We start from the raw sequence: 20,957 nt of genomic DNA, 5'->3' as shown, positions 1-20,957 counted from the left end.
CTCTTCGGGTGTGTTTTTACTTGAAGTGCACTGTACACTTTGTCTCGTAACATTTCATTGGAATAAAAAAAAAATATGGGTTTATTGCCAAATCCATGAACAGTTTGCTCTTTCTAACAACTACCTGTATATATACACAAACTCACAAAAATGAATTGTAAAATATATTGAAATGTCTGAAACTTAGTTCTGGAAAGAAGTTGAACAAACAAACTATATGACACATGAAAAACATCTTTATTACAAACTTTTTGTATCAAAAAGCCATCTTGTTTGCTCTGATCACGGCTCGTTGCCGTTGACGCACTTGTGCTGCTCCAGCCGGCTCCTCCGCAGCATCTCCACGTGTTTGGCTCTGAGCCAGCAGTCTCTGGACAGAGAGGTCTGTCCCAGGCTCAGAGACAGCAACCTGCAGACGGAGTCAGACACTAATTAATACTCCAAATACAGCGAGAACATCTCAGTTTCCCAGCCCAGGCGCTCCTTCAGACGAACGGTGATTCGAAAAGTATTAAACAACTTATTTTGGTCTCATCAGCCCCTTGTCCCTGCTCATGTCATATCTGGCATTTCCATTGTTGGTCGTCATGGCTTATGTTTCTTGAACACTTTTAAAAGGCTTTGCAGGCTGTTGTCACTAGACAAAGTAACTTATAACAGTAGTCACAGCCCACCTTGCCACAACGAGCATCCTGTGGAGGTCCTCAGCAGAAATGCTCTGGGGGTCGTCCTTCCTCATGTCCACAAAGTCATCCTCAACTGACTGAGGACATCAGAAACAAGCTGTTAAAGGACACTAATGCACACAAATGATAACAGACTGCTCATTATAAACACACCTGGTAGGTACATAGAGGAACAAATAAGCTTTTCACTGATTACATTTTATGAATACTACTTTTTCCCCCCCAGGGTTTATCTCACTAACTTGTGTGCAACTGAACTCGGGCTGAAGACGACAGCATGTCTCACCTTCGTCACTTCATCGGAGATGCTGTAGTCCAGCAGCCGAGCCACGCTCAGGTACATTCTGAACTTGTTCAGCTGTGACGCCTGCGGATGCATTCGGATGCTGCCGAGATACTCGTCCATGTCGGGCGGGGCGACCTGAGACTGAAGGTGTATCCGGCAGTCTGACTGTGGAGTAACGGACAAAGAAATATTGTCACTGTGCCAGGGAAGAACAGCTAACTGCATCTTTACTTTTTTCACACACGGGTTGCTATGCAAAAGCCGGCTCTGCCTGCTGCGTGCGCGCCTAGTTTGGCATGTTGTCAAAACTTCAAAGCCCGACAGACAGGCGCAAAGCCGTGGCGGGCTGACCGTGAAGCACTCGAGCAGCTGGACAGTCAAGCTGATCATCAGCCAATCGCTATTCAATGTAAACACGGCCATGCACTGCTGACTTCTAATCAGCCCTGGGAGTGGTTTACAGTGCGCTGCCCTTCACTTGCGGGACGAATAGATGGCCGAGCCTGACGCCTGTCCCAGGATTGTTCCTTTGGCACGCAGCTGCCACCATGACAACCCATTAGACCACCGCACAGGAATAGCACGCGGCACATTCCTCGGGCTGTTCGCAACAAAGTGAGACCCGAGCTAAAGCCTGCCGGCTGGAGGAGGGGAGGGGAGGAGGGGGTCGCTGCAGCCGAGATGACAGCGTGACGCCAGCTGGAAACAACCTCCAGCGTCAGATGTGGCTCGTCTCGTGAGGGGCTGAACGAAACCTAAGCCTCAAGCTGATTGGGGGGGAATCAGTGGTGGGTAGGTGGGGGGGGGGGTTTGTTGTCCTACAGTTGCACGCCTCATCCCTCTTTGTCCTCACCGGCAGCAGCGAGCGGCCCTCTGACGCGATGAGCACGTTAATATTGCAGGGGAATTCCATCTGGTGGTAGTTAAAGTCATAATCAACCTTCTGCCACGAGATCAGGTTCCCCAGGGCCGTGACGTTGCGCACACCTACACAACACAAACACACAGAGAAGAAGATCCATCCTGTTTAGCGTTAGCTCAATCTGATCCTACAAACAGTGTTTACAGGCTGCAGGTAGGGCATTAAACCTCCTCAGTGTCGCCCCCTCGTGGTCTCTAGAAGCCTCACCTGCTGTATCCAGCTGTCCCTGCTCCAGCTGGGATTCGTCCAGGAAGAGGGAAGTGTTTCTGGCCAGTTGCAGGGCCCCGCTCACTAGCCGGTTGGCCACATAGTCCTTCTTTGGCACTAACCGCATCTGGTTCATATTCTGGAGGGTCATGCCCAGATAGTACGACTGTATTGGGAAGGGAAAGGGGACTTTAGTTGTCGTTCATTCCAAACTAAAACAAATATTCATTAACCTAGTACTGCCAGTAGCTGGACGTGACGATGTTCCCTCACAGACGGCACGAGCTGCTGGATGATCTGGTAGAAGCGTTCGGTGTACGAGGAGACAGTCGGACAGCCGCTCAGGTTCAAGGTGAACTTGCCCAGCGGGAGAACGTCCCGTCTGGTGTACCTGCGAGAGAATTAACCGCATTGTGGATTAAAAAAAGAAGAAAGAAAAAGCTCCTTTGGCTTTAGCATGAAGCAACAAAAAAAGGCGGTAAGGTTCCCGCTTCAACATGAGAGATTTAACTTGACGTACACGCTAGAAATGAGATGCAGAATGAGGTATTCAGCAGCCAGCGCGTCTCCCAGGAGGATGTGAGTGAAGTATGCGAGCAGCTCTGCCCTGACCGCGGCCATCTCGCTCAGGGTCGAAGACAAAACTGAGGAGGAAGGACAAAGAGTTAAGACAAGTCCCTCCGGCCACGACAGGTCTAGTGTGGGGGATCTCGCGGTGAGGAAGCAGAGTGCAACCAACTGAGACTTCTGTCGTGTGCCAAGCATGAGGAACTACAGCGGCCGGCACGAGAACATCAATGTCCCCATCGAGTCTACCTCATTTATCTGCTTTGTTTACCGTCTTCCTTGTTGCATCTGACTAATTGATGAATGAGGCAAATCATCACATTTAACAATGTTTTGCATTTTTGCTTGACAGATTTTAAAGTATTGATACATTTTTATCTTGACGGACTAGTCGATTAGCCGACGCGTCACTTGACTTGACGTCTTTGTAAAGAGCTGACGACGCCTGTGTGTCATCATAGTACGTAGCATTGACCCAGTGTGTAATACAGCATGACAAGGCGGAGTGTGTCGAAATATAACTGAGCACCAGTTGATTCATATTACACATTAATATCGTGTAAGCTCAAGAATGATACACTAGCAGGGAATATTTGATTAAGACTGTCAGGGTTTTGCAGAGGCACCACTGATAAACCTCTGATATTACTTATTATGTAGGCCGGTTATATTCCCTCTTGTGTTTACAGCAATATTCTAGTCAAAGGTGTTTTAATGTTTTACCAAAAAAATGCCCACGTTGTTTTTTTAACGACAATTAAACATTGATCTGTTTGCTGGTGTTTACTCATGCAGGCTTCCTCTTGTGGGATGAATACACGCTCGCATTTGCAAAAGTGCAGGCCAGCATGTGTCAAAACAACCCACCATCAGTATGCAAATCAGATGACGTGCAGCTAGACTCATTTACATCACTGCAAAATGGTGGCGATGCAAAATGTTGTGCCCTCCGCCCTTAAGTTAAGGTAGTTTGCAGGAGACTAAGCAAATATTTCCCCGGATCTCTTCTGACAGTGATTGTTCAGCTTGTTATCATGGAAACATCAGTGCAGATGTAGTGCAATAGCCTGGTATTCAAAAACTGAGGTTGAAATAAGAAAAGTCTACCATTGGTCCTTACAGGCACTGTTGTCCTCCAAGGCGGCGGCGGCCGGCAGCAGCGGGTTGTTGTGCGTCAGTGGCTTGGCGTAGAGCATGTGGAGGCGAGGGACGAGCGAGGCCGGCGGGCTGTGCACTCTCTGCTCCTCCGCCGTCTCCATGCCGTCCGCCGGGTCCAGGAGGGACGAGGAGGCGTCTCTGTCGTGGACACGCCAAAGAGTGAGCAATGAGCACATCGACGCCAGGGAGGGAAATCAAACTGAATGCCGTGTCTTACTTCTCGCCGGCCAGCGCGCTGAGAGCAGGGCTGACGGAGAGGATCCCGAAGACCTCCACTGTGTCGTTCAGTTTGAAGCCGTCCCTGTCCTCGTACACCTGCCAGCAACACACACATTTTAGCTGCTGTCCTCTACTTGGACAGTCCGCCGGTAACGGGCGGTATCGTCTCCGAAATCACCTCTTAAGAGCAGAGAGATGCATCGCTGACCCGGCAATGAAAATGAGCGGGAGGAGACAAAACACACCTTGAGGAGGCAGGAGGGGCCTTTCTCTCCTGGCAGGGGGAAGTTGAGGTCCAGATGGGAGGCAGGTGCCGCCCGGCTGGAAGGAGCTTCTGTCTCCCGCCGCTTGCAGTCCCCCTTACCGTGATGTTCTGATGGACTTTGAGGACCTGCAGCGAGAGGGGGGGGGCAGTCTGCATTTATGGCAAAATATCCTCAATCTTTATACTTTTATTGTTAAATAATCTAAGATGTCAAATACATTTCATGCGAGTAATAATTTACATCTCTGGTGTACCAGCTCTCTACACTTGCTGCAATTAGCAGCTTCCTACATTTCCCAGAGTGCCTAGTGGCAACTCCGACAGAACGTTGCATTCACCTGTGGGTTATACAAGCAGATAGAGAGAGGAGCACATAACGGAGCACATAATGCAGTAAAACACTACCTTCATCTCCCACGGTGAATTTTTATCTCCATGGGAAGAAAACTTAACTATGAGACTCTTGTCTATTAAAACACCTTGACAGCAGTAAACCGCTGAATGGACAAAGCTTCTGTTTTGCATTCTGCTCCATGTTCCCTTTAAACAGCAGCTCCTACCAGCATGCGGCTCCCTCTGCTTCTGCGGCTGAGTGTCCATGTCGTCGTCGTCTTCCTCGTAGCTGCGTTTCTGTCTCGTCGGTGCGTACGAGGTGGAGGGAACCACTCGTGCTTGGCTGGAGCCGGCATAGCGGTGCGACAGAATTAAGGAAAACGAAGGCGCACTATTATAAAAATACAGCAAAGAACACGCGACAAAAATCCTGTCTGAGGAGCATCTCCACACACACACACACAATCTGGACAAGATAAGGATATCTCTTTCACCCAGGGGCTTTCTCCGGGGATCGGCACACAGTAGAAAGTCTGTCTCTCTGCAGTCACAGTGTTCCTGGAGTGAAAATCCACCTGGAGGTAAACACATGTCACGTGTGTGTGTGAGCAAAGCTGAAGCTGAGTTGAGGGATTTATGGATCTCTTGAGCGGTACTTACCTCGCATTCCGTCACATCTTTGTACTTCCCACATCGCAACACCTGGGGGCAGTCAGACAGTAAAATAAGATGACGCTGTGATGACGTCTCATGCATTGTGAATGCAAAGAAACATGCACGGGACACACACATGAGAGGACTGTACATGTATAGCTGCACGGGACAGGTAGAGCAAGCGCTTACTTTGGCCTTTGTGGATGGATCGACGGCCTCATACGCTCCCATGTAGAACTCCGGATCGAACATGTCTTGGATTAAGCAACGGAACTTCACCAGGCTGTTTGGCTTCAGGTAGTGAAGAGGGACATCGTTTAAAGACGGGACCTGCACCAAAATGAAGGTGGTCGTCATTTAGGAGCGCTGAAACGGGGCGGTGACATTGACGTGTACATCTTCTGCATCTCTGTGGAATGTATGTGTTGAAAGCATCGGAGAGCTGCGTTACCCAGGCGTGAGCGTCCTTCTCCTTCAGGTGTTCTTTAAAGAATTCAACCGCTTTCGCCTCCCATCCAGAGTTTGGATTGTTCTGGGAAGCAGCTAAAAATAATCAACGAGAGCAGAATATTATTTTTCATTTCAGGTGACATTTAAATAATTTAATTAGGTTTATTCATAGAAAATTATTTGGCCCTGTATAATAACAGAAAACCTGGGCTTTAAGAATACCAGTGATTCGTTTTCATTCAGCTTGGTTACTTTATATCAAATATTATAATGTCAGCATGGGATGAACAAACAAACAATAATCAGTGCGTAATCGTGGTGGTGTGAAGAACTTTGTAGTTTTTCTGCCCATGACTGTCAACCCGTAAACCAAATTAAACTATAATATAAAAAATGTTATATTATTATGTATAAAATTCGGTTTGACTAGTATAAAAATACATAACAATATGTGATAAAGTACATCACAATGAGGACTTTTACTGTATGTTTCTATGTCTGTATGTGTATTTTCAATGATCCAAGTACTTCAAACATGACTGCTTGATTTCTAACATTATGTATTTTTGAAATAATGATCAGCGTCAGGTACTGGTTCTTTTTACTGGTGGATAAGAGGAGCTGAACAGAACATCATTCATATATTGACAAAGAAATAACACTATATTTCACAACTTCTGAAGCTGTTATTAGGACAAAAAGTAATAACAAACACCTATATCCAAACCAATTCAGTGCATTCAGAGACGTTAAGACAGTTTTAAACGACTTTAAAGACCCGTGAATGCATCATGTCGTGGACTGTAATGTGGATGAGCATAGAGTTCTTCAGATCAAACTGCACACACAGCACTTCATCTTGTGACGGTGCCGGAACAAGCTGCAACACACCAGCGTTGACGGGTTCAACCCGCATGTTATTAAATCATTTTCTATGTCCTAAGGGCTACATGTGAGGAGCATGGTCGCTAGCATGGTCCGTAGCCATACAGCTAACTCGCGAGGTTCACGAGTTCGCTGTCAAAGGAGTGAAGTTCCGGTGCGTCTCTTACCAAACATCCCTTCAACAACACCGAGAGGGTCGTTGATCCAGTCCTGTGTGGAAGGCATCATTAGGCACTGACTAGCGTCTGGAGAATATAAAATATAACAAAATAAAATATCCGTCCAAAAGACTTATTTGGTTACTTTCTCACACACAGGATGGCAGAAGTGAGGGCGGGAAATTTGCGTCACCAGTCGAAGAGCGGAGTTCGTTTGTTTTGCACATGGGGACCAACCGGAGCTCGGCGCTGTAACCGGGCGGGGTGTTTTGAGTTTAGGTTGGTGGTATTGTGAGGCGAACACTCATGTATTCCGTATACTCGTTTCTTATAATATTCTTAATTCAAAATAGCATTGATTACTTTAGCGCACTGTAATGATACAAAGCGACAGTGCTCGCTGTATTGAACGGTTTGGCCTGTAGGCGGCAGTAGTGAGAGTAAGTGTTTGTTTTTCCTACAACCAACGAACAACGGTCAGACGACCTACGTGGATTTAGCAGACCTATAGAAGATGTGTTCAGCCGTCCTGTATTATGTAATACGCTATTAATGCTCTAGAGCTCGGTGAAATCTGTGAGGGCAGCGAAACCACCGTTTGGAGAACCGAGCGGTCACCGCCGGGCTGCGGCAGTAACGTCACTGGCTACGTGTGATTTTAGGGGAAAATGGCAGATAGAAAGAATAATAACGCTGCCAACACCAGTGCAAATTTACTGTTCAGCGCGGCTCCAGAGTTTAACTTCAATCTGCCTTTCATGCCAGTGAGTCAGGCCACTGGTCCAGCGGTGTTGTCAGGAGGTGAGATGAAATACCGACCGAGGAAACGTCCTGAACACTGGCGGTTTCGTTAGCAGGCTAAGCTAGTTAGCTAGCTAACCCCCGGTTCCTGCTCTACTGTCAGGTGTCACTCAGTGTGAAAGTGAGAGAAACGGATAGAAACAGCGTGTCTGAGCTGACGGTCGTCCGTCAGAGAAGTGAGCCTAGTTGACAGTGATGTGTGTTGTACACACTGTACCCTGTGTGGTGCTACATGAGGAGGATTAGCAGTCACTTTGGAGTCATCAAAACATGTCTTTAAACTGGCCACTTCCTTCTGTCTGCGTCAGCTGACAAACTAAAGTCCTTCTTAAAAACACTAATATCAAACTAGCTGACTTTAGCTGTAGTCTGGGTTGTATGTACAATGTTTTCACTTTCACAACATCCTCAATGGCAGGTATTTATTGTAGATGCACTGATGTACTATTATATATTATATAGAGATTAAATGGTTTTATTGAGTAATACATTTTTTAAACTGAAATCGTTTTATATCACTGTAAACAGAATGTCTTTGGAGTTTTGTGGGACAAAACATGAGATTATAAGATGTCCCCTTGCCCACTTCCCCTGTTGTGTTTAAATGTATCCGTTGTTTTAGATGTTCCTTGTACTGTAGAGTCTTAAATACATGTAGTCACTGTTCAAATTCCTGCTTTGATTTATTAGTTGATTCCACTGACGTTGGAGAAGAAGACAGCTTTCTAGGTCAGACCTCTGGGAACGGGCCGGCCCCTTCTACGTTCAACTACTTCTCCAGCCCCGTAACCAGCAGTGACCCGTTCGCAGCCATCGGCCAGTCGCCATGCCCGCCGCCGGCCCCGTCAACGGGCCCGCCGTCTGTTCCCAGCAGTGTCGGCGTGGCTCCGCCACCCCCGCCGGGCTCCCAAATGAACCATCCTGCACCTCCAGCGTTCGGCAGTGCACTTTACCAGAGCCCTATGGGGCGTCACACTCCTCCCCCCGCCTCGATGACCCCACCGCCTCCACAGATGCAGCCACAGAGTCATAACCCGTACCGGCACACCCCCACCAGCAGCAGAGCCTGGCCCTATATTCCAGTTCCAGAGGTCCTGCCACGAACACACACGCCTCAGCAGAATCCGTACGCTCTCAGCTCTCCGCCACAGACATTCCCGCTGTCAGGATCCACGTTCACAAAGGTGTGTACATTTGTTTGTCCGGTTATTGAAATCACTAATAACGGAGAACCAGCTATATGCCTCATATGATTTCTTCTCTCTTCAGCCTCCTCCCACACAGTTTCAAGTGCCTCCGCCTACAGCCACCACTGCCGGAGCGATAGTCCCTGCTGGTCCCATGATGCCACACAATTACAATGTCTATGAGGCTGTTCAGCCTCACTGGTTCTACTGCAAGCAGGTGGAGTCAAAGAGTGTCTGGCTTCCCTTCAGTCTCATTGACTCTCTTCAGCTAGAGGAGACCTATAACTCAGGTGTGTGGTCCGTGAATGTTTTTCTCCAGAGAAATCGCAACATGTAACCGTGTCGGTGTTGGTGCTGTCACAGAGCAATGAAGCTGTGAGATGCTCTGACGCGTTTGTGGGCCTTTTTTGTTCTTCCAGTTCAACCGGACCCAGAAAATGTGATCATACGTACGGACGGAGGTCGGTACGACGTGCAGCTCTATGACCGCATGCGGACTGCGGTGTACTGGGAAGAGGAGCCCACGGAGGTCCGGCGCTGCAGCTGGTTCTACAAAGGGGACACGGATAGTCGCTTCATTCCGTACTCTGAGGAGTTTAGTGACAAGCTGGAGGTTCGTCTCACTGCTACGTTTAACCAGAAACAGTTATTGTGTTAATCAAATGAGGGGCAACATCTTGCCACTTCCAGGCAAAAACATATCTCCTTTTCATCAACTTTAATGTGCACTTGTGTTATAAACCACTTCATATACTTAAACAGTACGTCTCTAACTCCAGGCAGAATATAAGAAAGCCGTGTCTACAAACCAGTGGCACCGTAAACTGGAGTTCCCATCAGGAGAGACCATTGTCATGCACAATCCGAAGGTAAACCACAGTCTGATGAGAGTGAACGATTCATCCTGTCAGTTCGACCTAATGCGTTCTGTTGGCCTCCGTAGGTGATCGTGCAGTTTCAGCCCTCCGCCATGCCAGATGAGTGGGGCACAACTCAGGACGGGCAGACCAGGCCCAGGGTGGTGAAGAGAGGGATTGATGATGACCATGATGAAGTACCAGATGGTAGTCGAGTCCCTCTGTGCCCCCAGTTCATTTAATGTGAAGTGAAGGCACTTATTTGAAAAACAACATAAAAGTCAGCGTGTACTATGTCATGTTAGACTGCAAATGGTAATAAACTCTGAGCTCATTGATCCATAGAAAAAATAAATTGTCAGGGCATCATAAAGTGAGATGATGCATCTCACAAGACATGAGAGGAAGTGCCACCCGTCACTCTGTTTTATGAGGAACAGTTAACTGTGAGATGCATTTTAATATCCAGCTGTTTATGTATTGCAGCTTAATTGTGACTGAGCACAGTTCAGAGTTTAGGTGCGTGTTGAGATGTTAACGGGGCGATGAGTGATCGTGTGGAATGACACGTCCGTCCTCTGCATCTGTTTCAGGTGAGCTCGCAAAGGTGGATCATGTCGTGTTCATGGTTCATGGAATCGGTCCCGTGTGTGACCTGAGGTTCCGGAGCATGGTCGAGTGCGGTGAGTGCCAAACAAATCATGCCGTTGGCCAGAATTTGGTGTAGCCTCGGCAGTGACGCTGTTCCCGAAGTAAGCCGTACTGAAGTAATCCGTGTGCTTTCAGTGGACGACTTCCGCAGCGTGTCGCTGAAGCTGCTGCACAGTCACTTCCACATACCGCTGGACGAGCACGCCATCAGCAGGGTGGAGTTCCTCCCCGTCCAGTGGCACACGGCGCTACATGGAGACGCCACAGGGGTGGACAGGTGAGGAGAGGCTGGTTCACGCGGACTGTGGAAGCTTTTGATGATGATCAACGCAAACTTTAGAAGTTAATGCTCCTTAAGTGTGTAAATGACAGTGGATCCATGGATGCATTCAAAGTCAGTTTTCCATTCAATGTACAGAATGTCATTTTTCTTATTGACTGCAAATGAAAAGACCAACCCCAACAGAGCAGTTGTCTGTCTCTCAATACTCTGTGGCACTCAGCCCAAAGTGCACTTCTATCACACATCTTCAACAACAGGTCACAAATATATAGATGCTGATTTTTAACGAGGCTCAGTAATTTCCTAGACACAGCTGGTCATTGTAGTTTTTGGCTCAGTTACTTAAACAAGAGGAAATAATGCATTTGCTGGGGACTATTTTCAGCAGCGGATTAATACTCATTTTGTGTGTGTGTGTGGATAATGAAGGACCAGTGTGGCTCTTGTGGGATTTGTTAAAAATAAGAAACATCACCAGACTTCCTATTACATTTTTATATATATATGTATATATATATGTATATATATATATATATATACATATATATATATATATATATATATGTATATATATATATATATATATACATATATATATATACATATATATATATATATATATATATGGGGTTTTATTTCTGAATCAACTCTGGCCACATTTGTTATTTCTCTTTGCAGGAGGATAAAGAAGATTACGTTGCCCAGCACTGGACGCTTACGTCACTTTACAAATGAGACTTTGTTAGACGTGCTCTTCTACAACAGTCCCACTTACTGCCAGACCATCATGGACACAGTTGCCCAGGAGATTAACAGACTTTATGCCCTGTTCATGATGAGGAACCCAGACTACAGAGGAAGCACATCAGTGGCCGGACACAGCTTGGGTACCAAACCAGTTGATTCTCAGCTTCTCCACCGCTGGCTTCGTGTTTGTCTTCTGTGGTTCACATGGATTGTTTTGCTTCTCCTCTGCACTCGCAGGCTCCTTGATTCTCTTTGACCTGTTGTCAAATCAGAAGACTGGCTCTTCTGCACTGGCCATGCCAATCCTACCCACTGCTAATGGACACGCCAAACAGGTCACACACCAGTTAATGGGATGCATGTAATAACTGATCAGACATGTTTTTCAGCTCTTTGACACACTGGTGTGCATAATGGATCATTACATTGCAGTGTGCACGATTGTAAACTCCGCCTCTCCCATCATGTGACACAGGGAAATAATGCCGTCACCCCTCCAGCTGTGGAAGAGGAGCCCAAAGAAGACGGGGAGGAGTTTGAGGATCTCTCCGCCATGCTGGAACACCTGGGCTTGTCCGAGTACAAGAACACCTTCGATGAGGAGAAGATTGACATAGAATCTTTTGTAAGAATAAAAGCCTCCTTTGCTTGTCATAAAGTCAAACGTGTTTCCTTACGTTGGTAAGTCAAGGGGGTTTTAAATGGTGTAATTAAGTACTGAAATGTGGGAGGTAATTTGACAGCAGCTCAGCTTTTGATCTTCTTCTTGTTCTTCGTAAGATGTTGGTGGCTGTTTCACTTTGTCCTGCTTCTTTCAGCTTATGTGCACAATCGAGGACCTGAAGGAGATGGGGATCCCGCTGGGTCCCAGGAAGAAGATTGCCAAGTTTGTCAAAGAAAGAGTGAACAAGCAGGTAGGTGAAGTCTCTCGAGCGCCCGTGAGGCTTGCAAACCGACGGTGGCGGTTAACGCGGTCCTTGGTGTCTCTGTCTCGGTTTTGCAGGCCGCACGTCAAGCCGCCCGGGAGAAGAAGGTGGAGCTCAAAGAGGTCAGTCAGGTCGCGGCGCCGCCACCAGCAGCTGAAGCTCTTCCTGATCCCCATGTGAAGAAGCTGCCGGTGGGCAGCTCCATCCACGTCGACTACAACTACTTTGAAGTTGGCACCGGGCAGGTAAACTTTAAACGCAATAAGGGATTCATGTTCAAGCTGATTCTGAGCTTTTCTTAACATTTAATAACGTTATTTGCTCTGCAGGTGTCGGTGGTTTACCACGCTCTGGACTTTGAGCCGATTAATTTCTTCGCCTTGGGTTCGCCAATCGGCATGTTTCTGACAGTCCGGGGACTGGAGAAGATCGAGGAGACGTACCAGCTGCCCACGTGCAAAGGATTCTTCAATATTTACCATCCGGTATGCAGCTCGTCTAACCTGTGCATCCTCAAGGAATCACTGATTAAGCTACAAAAGTTACTATTTTAGCTTGTTTCTCTTGTTTTTAACTGCAAGTCTTTACATATTATTGTAGTGTGCAAAGGCATCAGCTGTAATTCTTAAAATTAGTTTTTACTTTGAGTGTTGTCTATTAAAGTCACAGAAACATAGTAATCCCCCGTTAACCCTACACATTAGTTACTCTGTATGAAAGTACAAACTAAGAGGCTAAAATTGTGATGAAAGCAGTGAAGCGGAGTCACGTTACTATCTGATGGCTTCATCAATGACTCGTTTTCCTTCAGTTGGACCCAGTGGCATACAGGATTGAGCCCATGATACTACCAGACATGGACTTCAAGCCTGTTCTGATCCCGCACCACAAAGGGAGGAAGAGGCTTCATCTCGGTACGACACTCGCTCATCCTGTTTCCGTACATTTCTGCTTGCGTGGGTCTTCGTCTCCCTGCGGGATGGATTTAGTGATGAATCTGTTTGTGTCGCAGAGCTGAAGGAGAGTCTCACCAGGATGGGCTCCGACCTGAAGCACGGCTTCATCAGCTCCCTCAGGAGCGCCTGGCAGACGCTCAACGACTTCGCTCGCGCTCACACCTCGTCTGCCCAGCTTCAGGCCGAGCTGGCCATAGTGGCCAATCAGATCGAAGAAGAGGAGAAGCAGGCGCGGGAGGGTGAGTTTCTCTCTTCGATCGAGTTATTACTGTGTTGTGAGATATTTATAACTCCATCGTGGTTTCTCACAGATCATAAGATCCCAGAGAGCCTGGAGCCACTAAAGGAGGAGGAGCCTGAGGTGAAGGTGGGGATGCTGAATGGAGGGAATCGCATCGACTACGTGCTGCAGGAGAAGCCCATCGAGAGTTTCAACGAGTACCTGTTTGCCCTCCAGAGTCATCTCTGCTACTGGTACATAGCACCTCCGCTTCATTCGGGCTGTTCACCGCTGCATGGTCACATGTCAGCGATAAAGTTTCAGATTCAGTCAACAAAAGCTGAAACGATTAGTCGATCAACAGAAGATGTATCCGCTATTTTGAAATTTAAATTGTAAATTAATCGGTAAATACTTTATCAAACAAAAATACCAAGAAGGTAATGGTTCCAGCTCCAACTATTGGCTGGATTGACTTTTAGGCACTTTTTACTGATTTCCAGTCAGTCTTGATTATAAATTATATATATAAAAAATATATATATTTATTTATCAATTGTTTTTGCCTCAGGGTCCTGGTGTCGTGCGTGCTGACACACTGGTGACTTAATCACACACTGGAGTGGCAGTGACCCGGCCTTAATGTCATTAGTAACACCTGTGCTGTTCCTACTGTCGCTATGAGCCGTTAGCAGCTGAAGGGAAACCCTTTACAATAACTCTCCTGTTGTTTTTAGGCAATCTGAAGACACGGCTCTGCTTTTTCTCAAAGAGATCTACAAGACCATCGGGATCCATCCAGAACAGATGGTGCATTAATACCATGAGGAGAAGCCCGTCTGAAACTCTGCCGTTCGGTTTATTTCACGTCAGTTTACCTAGATTTTAACTTTTCAATTTTTTTCTTTTCATGTAGTTTATTGTCTACAGATGAATAATACAATTTGTCATTTGTCTTAAATTAAGAAGCATTACAAATGAGCTTGTAGATTTAAAGACGTGGGCATGTTTGACATTACATTTTATAGTTTAAATTATAGAACTGTAGTACTCTGTGTCATCAAATGCAAACAGCAGAAATGACTCATCAGCAGTTAATGCAGCCTTCTGTCTGTTTTATTTAATGGCCAACATTTTCAAAATAAATCATTTCCTTGCACATGTTCTTTGTTCGAATGGTTGTGTCGTGCTGAGAGGAAGAAGAGTAACATTCCTCCTGCGGGGGCGAGGGAAACAGACAAAAAGCTGTAATATTAGCAAAACATGAATTAAAAAGAATAAAGGATGAGATAAATAAGCTTTCATTGTGAGAATAAAGCACTTCCTGCTCTACGTCGGGCTGTTCTCATTAACATCACGCCTCTAACCTCATGAGATGGAATAACATTTCATGTCATTTCAAGCAGGTACCGGTAGTCATGTACAACTCACAAGAACAAAAAACTATTAAAGTATTTACAAGAGTAGCTGTAACATCCAGACTCAGTCCAGTATTAGGAATGATAGCGTTGAGGACGAGTGTTAGTTATTTAGACGGTCGTACTGGTCCACACAGACCTGATATCATAGTGCTGCATGCTATAAGCTCACCTTTGCTCCTGGCTCTTTAGTAAATCATGCTTCTCTGTTAAACCGGTCACTTAGAAGCAGTCTTCAGCAAAGGAAGAGAGAGTGACTCACATAAAACACACAAATTCCCTTTTTTTAAACAACCTATAAATATAATATTAACAGAACGACTCCGTACACAACCGCCACTAACTGGAGCAGCAAAGATTGTAATTTGCTTTGATGCTCAACTTGCAGAAATGTTCTGCTTGTGGGGTCAACTTGCATTTCCTAACCTCCATTTTAACAAAGTGCAACTTCTTATTTGTCCTTTTGTCAACAGTAAATAAATAGTTCTAAAGTTGGACTTCTAACCCTGTTGTAACTGCGTTCTTTCTTCCACTCTACACGTCAGCAGCTGGTAGTTTTTGATCTTGTTTGATATTATTTTTTTTGGGCTGAAACCTACTGGCTGACGTGACATTCAGAAGAAAGGTAATTAAGCAGAAGGTGATAACGCTGAAGAAACCGGTTGAAAATCAGGTGCCGTGTTTGAAGCAGGTAGGACGGCTTAACGAGAAGTTGCAACGGCATAAAATACAACGGCAACCGAATATATTACATATTAGTTCTCATCCAGCAAGTTCAACATCAGCCAGCCGACAGTGTACCTGTGTGTGATAACGCTGTTGTACCGCGTTGTTAGCTTTCACATTGATTCACGTCTGTCTTTGTACATTCATTTGTCTACAGCTGTGCGGTGAAATGCAGAAGGATCCATGTAAACAGGCCTTTGCTGTAGTGCGATTAGTATTGTCTCACAGTCTTAATGCGGGAATGGTGATGGGAACGGGGAGGCTTTGTTCAGTCCTCTGCTTTGGTCTGGGTCTTGAAGGCCTGCTTGCGGAGGTGAGCCTCGATCTCAACCCGGAACACCAGCATGCCCAGGTGCGAGTGGGAGGCCTCGTTCATGGCTTTGGACTGGATGCACATGCGGTACTGCTCCGGCGTCAGCTCGTCGGCGCACCGCTTCTCGTGCCACAGGTGGAAAAGACCGGAAACGGGCGTCCGAATCACTATTAAGTCGCTCCGGAGATACTTCCTGTACAAGTGGACGTCTTCCACGCCCCAGCCTTTGACTTCCAGGTCGAACCCACCTGGAGGAGTAAAAGTTGAAGGCGGCGTTATCAGGTGTTTATGAGTTAACTTAGCTCATTATTAGTTGCATCGTTTCTTACCAATGTTTAGGAAATCGGAGCGATACTGACACGTCATTCCGAAGCCAAAATCTCTCCAGAACCCGGCATCTTTTTTGTGAATCTATATGAAAAGAGACAATAAACGAGGGAACACCACGTATTCGGTTGAACTGAAATGAATTTGATGTCACTACTTTAGTTAAGTCCTTTTCCACTTGCTTATTGTTTACTTCAGTCAGATGTTTGACCTTCACTGTGCAGAGTTCGACACTAGAGGCTGTTTTCACATTCCTCTGTGATCGCCTTGAATCGGAGTTTGAAACGTCGACGTACAAGATGACTTTATGACATTACAACTAGTTTGGAAGCCAATCACAGTCCAGTACGCAACGTACACCAAGTGTGATGTGGAAACTCAAACCTCCAGAAATTTGCAAACTCATAGATACTGGAGTTTTAAATGTGGGAAAAGAAATATTTGTAGTAGTAACAGCGTTAAACACGGTAGCTGCAATGTCGGATGCAAATCACCATTCCAAGCAGACAGAATGTCTTAAACCACGTGTGATGGGGATCTTTAAAGAACACACATTTAAATCATCTTTGTACAAACACCATGAAGAGAGAAACGTGACGTCCTTACCAGCTGGAGTTCAGTCGGTGGAGCCAGCTCCAGATTCCCGTAGACTATGGCAGGATTGTACAGACTGAACACCACCGGATAGAAGACTTTCTTATCTACAAACAGTTGAGAACAATTTAGTAAAAGTCAACCTGTAAACAAAAGGACTATTCAAACAATGAATACAAACAATAATGTGTTTAAAAACCTACTTGGAGCGGCGTGGAGACGACAGGTGCTCAGGAACTCAAGTGTGAAATGGATGTCAACGTCACAAAAAAACATTAAGACGTCGCCTCTCTTCCAGGCGTGGGCTCCCACGTCCAGACCGCGGCCTCGGGAGAACTCCTCGTCCACTGGGATCAGAGTGTAGTTGGAGAAGCTCTCCTCCCTGAAAACAACACGTTACTACCACGAGAGTACCGCAAACATTTGAAAAGCTCTTTCCCAGTGAGAGGACAAACCTTGACATTTTTTCCAAAGACGACTTCACCTCCGGCAGACCTTCCGGCCCAAAATAAACCACCGTGAGATGCACTCGTCTGTCCTGCTGTATGCACACCTCCCTAAAAAACACACGTGCATTTTTCAAATGAATCACAAGAACACGAAGGTTGCACAACAATGGTTGAATCCGGGGAAACGGGTCTCCTGAACACGCGTTGGAAGAGAACATGCTGGGTCATGTCAACAGTTTCTGGTTCTTTCTCACCTGAAGTTGTGTAAGAACTGTGAGAACGTTTCTACTCTGCCTGCCAGCGGCACAATGATGTTGATAATCATTCCTGATGTTTCTACGGCTGTGCTCCTGACTTTCATTAAGGGACCAAAAGGCCTGAAGAGCGTGACATGGCGGAAGCTGCTGGATTCCTCTTTGGCAAAGAAGAGCTCGTAGAGAGTCCCTTTGTCTCGCTCTGTCCTGTACAGTCCTGTGAAATATGAAAAAAGAATGTCTCTCTGAGAAAACACATCGGTTACAGTGATCACTTATTCGTCCGTAGCCAGGCAGTGTGGACCTTACCTTCAGTAAAGTGACCCTCTGTGTAGGTTTGTCTCTGCATCGGCATGTCTTCCTCGACACCGTCCTCCTCATCGGGGTTGTTGATGATGTCCAGCGCCGCCTCCATGACCTCCACCAGCTCGTCCCTGCGGTCTTTGCGCACAGGTTTCTCCTCCGGGTGCCGCGTCAGCCCCATCTCCAGCTGGTACACCTTGGACGTAGTGAAACTCTCAAAGGGCACCAGGGCGTACTCGCTGGGGAGGCGTGCGCCTGTGTTCACCTCAGCCTTGTCGATCTGAGAATGCAGGTACTCCAGCAGATCTCCCGGCTCTTGGTCTTTCGTCTCGGCCAGGCCCTGCACCCCAGACGGCTCCTTCTTGTCCTGCAGGAGCTTTAGCTTCTCGCCCATCTCCTGCAGCTCCTGCTTGAGCTGGGCGATCTGACGCTTGAGACTAGTGGCACGGCTCAGGTGGCGCTCCTCCTGTTCCTGCATCAGGGCCTGGTAGTAGTCCTTCCCGTAGCTCTCCCCTGCTAGGCCGGGCAGGGCCAGGCTGACGTCTGCTGGAGGGGTGCACTCCAGCAGGTACGCGAACAGCAGCAGCACCAGCAGCAGGAAGAGGCCCAGAAAGAGCCAGCGGAGCCGGCCCTGGAGCGTCAACCCCCGCCTGGGCATCACGCTTGCATACAAGCTATAGCTGGCAAGTCTGCATTCCCTTTCCCCTCTGATCACATTACTTACAATGTGCGTCTGCACGTCATCTCAGAGGTCTGGAAGTGTCATTTTACTGTGAAGGTCTTGTTTCTCGGCTCCAACCTACAACTGTCTTCATACATTTGTCCTGGGTAAATCCATGCGATGATCACCTAGGTCAACAAATTCAACAATAAGACAACAAATATTATATATACTCCACAAGGAGGGAGCCATTTGTGAAGACTTTTAGAGAACTAGCTCTGGTTCAGATTAAAACATTGTGGATTATTACCAGATAATCAGACAATAAAATCTAATAATACAACATTGTGTAATTGACCAACCTGCCAGTGAAAGTCTCATTCAGATAATGAATAAACCATGTTTCTGCAGCAACGTGTCCACTTTGTGTCAAACTTTTATCAAGATTTAACATTCTGAAGATTTAACTTCAACCTGAACAAACGAGAACAGGAAGAAACGAGCTTCACCTGGAAAGCTAACACACGGCGACTAGCTGAGTGAGCTAAACAACAGCACAGAGGGAAACTAGTAGGCGAGCTCCACAGCAAGCTACTCAATATTGACTTCCGGTTGAGCGGCTTACTTTCAAAATAACAGCATGACACTCTGTCAGAACAGCCATATACAAAATATATAAAACAAGCCCAGTATTGGAAGACGTATTCCGACACTATACAATATGCTAAAGTGATCTCATACAAGGCCAGCCGATCCAAGTCCTCAGTATCTTATGGAGCCTTTAAAGTCTTCATCGTCTTCAGCCGGCCTCAAAAGGTATAAATCAGGCTCGAGACGGCTATAATGAAAACCAGCAGGGGTCTGAGTCCAATGAGATATTCACAGAGGGGCCATTCTGCTGATTAGGCGAAGTCTCAAGGTTTCAACCAGTCAGAAAAGAGGAAACAATAACAAAAACTGTCCACTGAAAGCTGCTTGTTGGGTATTTTTAAACGCAGAATCTTAACGGAGCCCCTCCACAACTCCAAAAAGTAAGTTGTACTTTGCAAGACATTTTCCCCGAAGTACGGTCATGCAAACAGAGACTAAGCCCATAAATAGTGTAAAAATAGTGTAAAATGTGCTGTTCCCACTGAAAGTTGGAGAAATTTCTGTTCTATAATGTCAGTGGGATTAAACATTGCGCTCTGCAGCTTTGTCACCTTTAACATACACTGTGGTTTGTACACTGTGGTTTGTGTGCAACACCCTTCTCACATGCAAGAAGGAAAAAAAACACATTAAACTCCTGCTAGTCATTACTTTGACATATTAGTCTATGCTTTATAGCCCACTATGTCCTATAAATGAGCGTAGTTGTCTTTCTAGCTGCCAAGGACCAGGATAAGAGATAAATGCAACACAGGATTGGCTGAAACCTAAAGTACAGGTTTGACATTTATATCACTGTCTTGGTACGAATACATCCCAAGTCTTAATTAATTAACTCATAAAGACTACACATTCATACATTAACAGGGTTTTGTAAATTCTACTAAATTCTAGTAAATTGACTAAAGACTTAGACTTCTTAAGCAGGCAAAAGTGAGTTGAGTTAAAAACAAGACATTCGCCCAGATGTTTCTCAGCATTGTCATTAAATATCTGATTTGGTTGGCGTTTTAATGGGGAAAAACTTAAGCGCATGGCCTGCTTCCTATTTAATCTTGTAAAGTACAACTTTACAGTGAATTATGATTGACATTTGCATTCAATCTGTGTCATGCACATTTTGGGATACAAAGTCGTGTTGTAGCTACACAGCACATTAGTCTTTGACCAAATTTCTGCACCTCCTGTCCCTCTGGAAAATGTGATACCATACATAGCCTGTACACTTACTTTGAAAACACAAACCGGATATTGACACGGTTATGTAGCTAGCTTAGCGGTCTTTGGAGCTTCACTTCGCTTTTGGGTTAATTCATATCTATTAGCGAGCCTGCTAAGCAGTTATAATAGTGTTCAAACAACTACTCACATAATTCCGTCTTTGTCCATTCCTGCCTGTGCTTACAGCTGTGAGTTTAGTGTAAAAGCAGCAGACAGCCTGCGCTGCAAAATGCCACGGAGCCGAGAGAAGAGAGTGGACCGTAGTCTACTTCCGGTCAACAACCAACCAATGGGAGCTTTGCTAACGAGGGTCGTCATCTCACACGCTGAATCTCCTTGTTTATAATAAAAACGTTTTTATTATCCGTAAAAAGTTATCATCATATAGAATATTAAATAATTACATTTTATTTTTATCAACACATACACTGTGAACAGAAACAAAATATTTTTTATAAATATGAATGTATTTTTGTATTTGTCTTTGCAAAACAAACCTCATATCTGTGATGTTACACTCGCTGACAACTCTGAATTGAATTAGTACTTAAGCGGAGACAGATTACTTGTTTAATGTCCAAACATGACATCTGTTATCATTATGGTGCATAGAGTAAACCAG

The 20,957-nt window shown here is 45.9% G+C and overlaps 3 protein-coding genes across 5 annotated transcripts; 1 reads left to right on the top strand and 2 right to left on the bottom strand.

Moving 5' to 3' along the window:
- Positions 1-220: 220 nt before the first annotated feature.
- Positions 221-6,943, bottom strand: mcmbp (minichromosome maintenance complex binding protein). Its single transcript, XM_079280022.1, has 16 exons — positions 6,800-6,943; positions 5,749-5,840; positions 5,487-5,627; positions 5,304-5,345; positions 5,129-5,218; positions 4,871-5,003; positions 4,291-4,436; positions 4,044-4,141; positions 3,789-3,964; positions 2,622-2,745; positions 2,375-2,492; positions 2,102-2,267; positions 1,826-1,959; positions 973-1,137; positions 675-763; positions 221-409 (listed from the first exon to the last, which is right to left on the bottom strand). Exons 1-16 carry the CDS (start codon positions 6,858-6,860, stop codon positions 283-285), a joined length of 1,902 nt encoding a protein of 633 aa, XP_079136148.1. The 5' UTR covers positions 6,861-6,943; the 3' UTR covers positions 221-282.
- A 400-nt stretch (positions 6,944-7,343) lies between these two features.
- On the top strand, positions 7,344-14,577 carry sec23ip (SEC23 interacting protein). 2 transcript variants are annotated; one of them, XM_079280397.1, is made up of 18 exons: positions 7,344-7,591; positions 8,282-8,775; positions 8,861-9,068; positions 9,198-9,391; positions 9,558-9,647; positions 9,722-9,842; positions 10,229-10,318; positions 10,422-10,563; positions 11,248-11,456; positions 11,554-11,651; positions 11,792-11,941; positions 12,135-12,230; positions 12,320-12,487; positions 12,572-12,727; positions 13,054-13,156; positions 13,255-13,437; positions 13,510-13,672; positions 14,156-14,577. In XM_079280397.1, the coding sequence occupies exons 1-18, from the start codon at positions 7,459-7,461 to the stop codon at positions 14,235-14,237; spliced, it is 2,880 nt and encodes a 959-aa protein (XP_079136523.1). In that variant the 5' UTR covers positions 7,344-7,458; the 3' UTR covers positions 14,238-14,577. The 2 variants fall into 2 exon arrangements, with proteins under 2 accessions (XP_079136523.1, XP_079136522.1); XM_079280396.1 differs by having other exon boundaries at positions 13,255-13,672.
- Positions 14,517-20,596, bottom strand: csgalnact2 (chondroitin sulfate N-acetylgalactosaminyltransferase 2). Of its 2 annotated transcripts, none has more exons than XM_079280401.1 (8): positions 20,484-20,596; positions 17,809-18,651; positions 17,500-17,716; positions 17,252-17,353; positions 17,000-17,178; positions 16,809-16,903; positions 16,205-16,286; positions 14,517-16,123 (listed from the first exon to the last, which is right to left on the bottom strand). In XM_079280401.1, the coding sequence occupies exons 2-8, from the start codon at positions 18,458-18,460 to the stop codon at positions 15,831-15,833; spliced, it is 1,620 nt and encodes a 539-aa protein (XP_079136527.1). In that variant the 5' UTR covers positions 18,461-18,651; positions 20,484-20,596; the 3' UTR covers positions 14,517-15,830. The 2 variants fall into 2 exon arrangements, with proteins under 2 accessions (XP_079136527.1, XP_079136528.1); XM_079280402.1 differs by lacking the exon at positions 20,484-20,596 and adding an exon at positions 18,826-18,963.
- Positions 20,597-20,957: the final 361 nt, after the last annotated feature.

The sequence above is a fragment of the Melanostigma gelatinosum genome, assembly GCF_949748355.1.
Source record: "Melanostigma gelatinosum genome assembly, chromosome: 12".
Lineage (NCBI taxonomy): Eukaryota > Metazoa > Chordata > Actinopteri > Perciformes > Zoarcidae > Melanostigma > Melanostigma gelatinosum.
The sequence above is the reverse complement of the archived record's forward strand: the minus strand, read 5'-3'. Positions and strand labels throughout refer to the sequence as shown.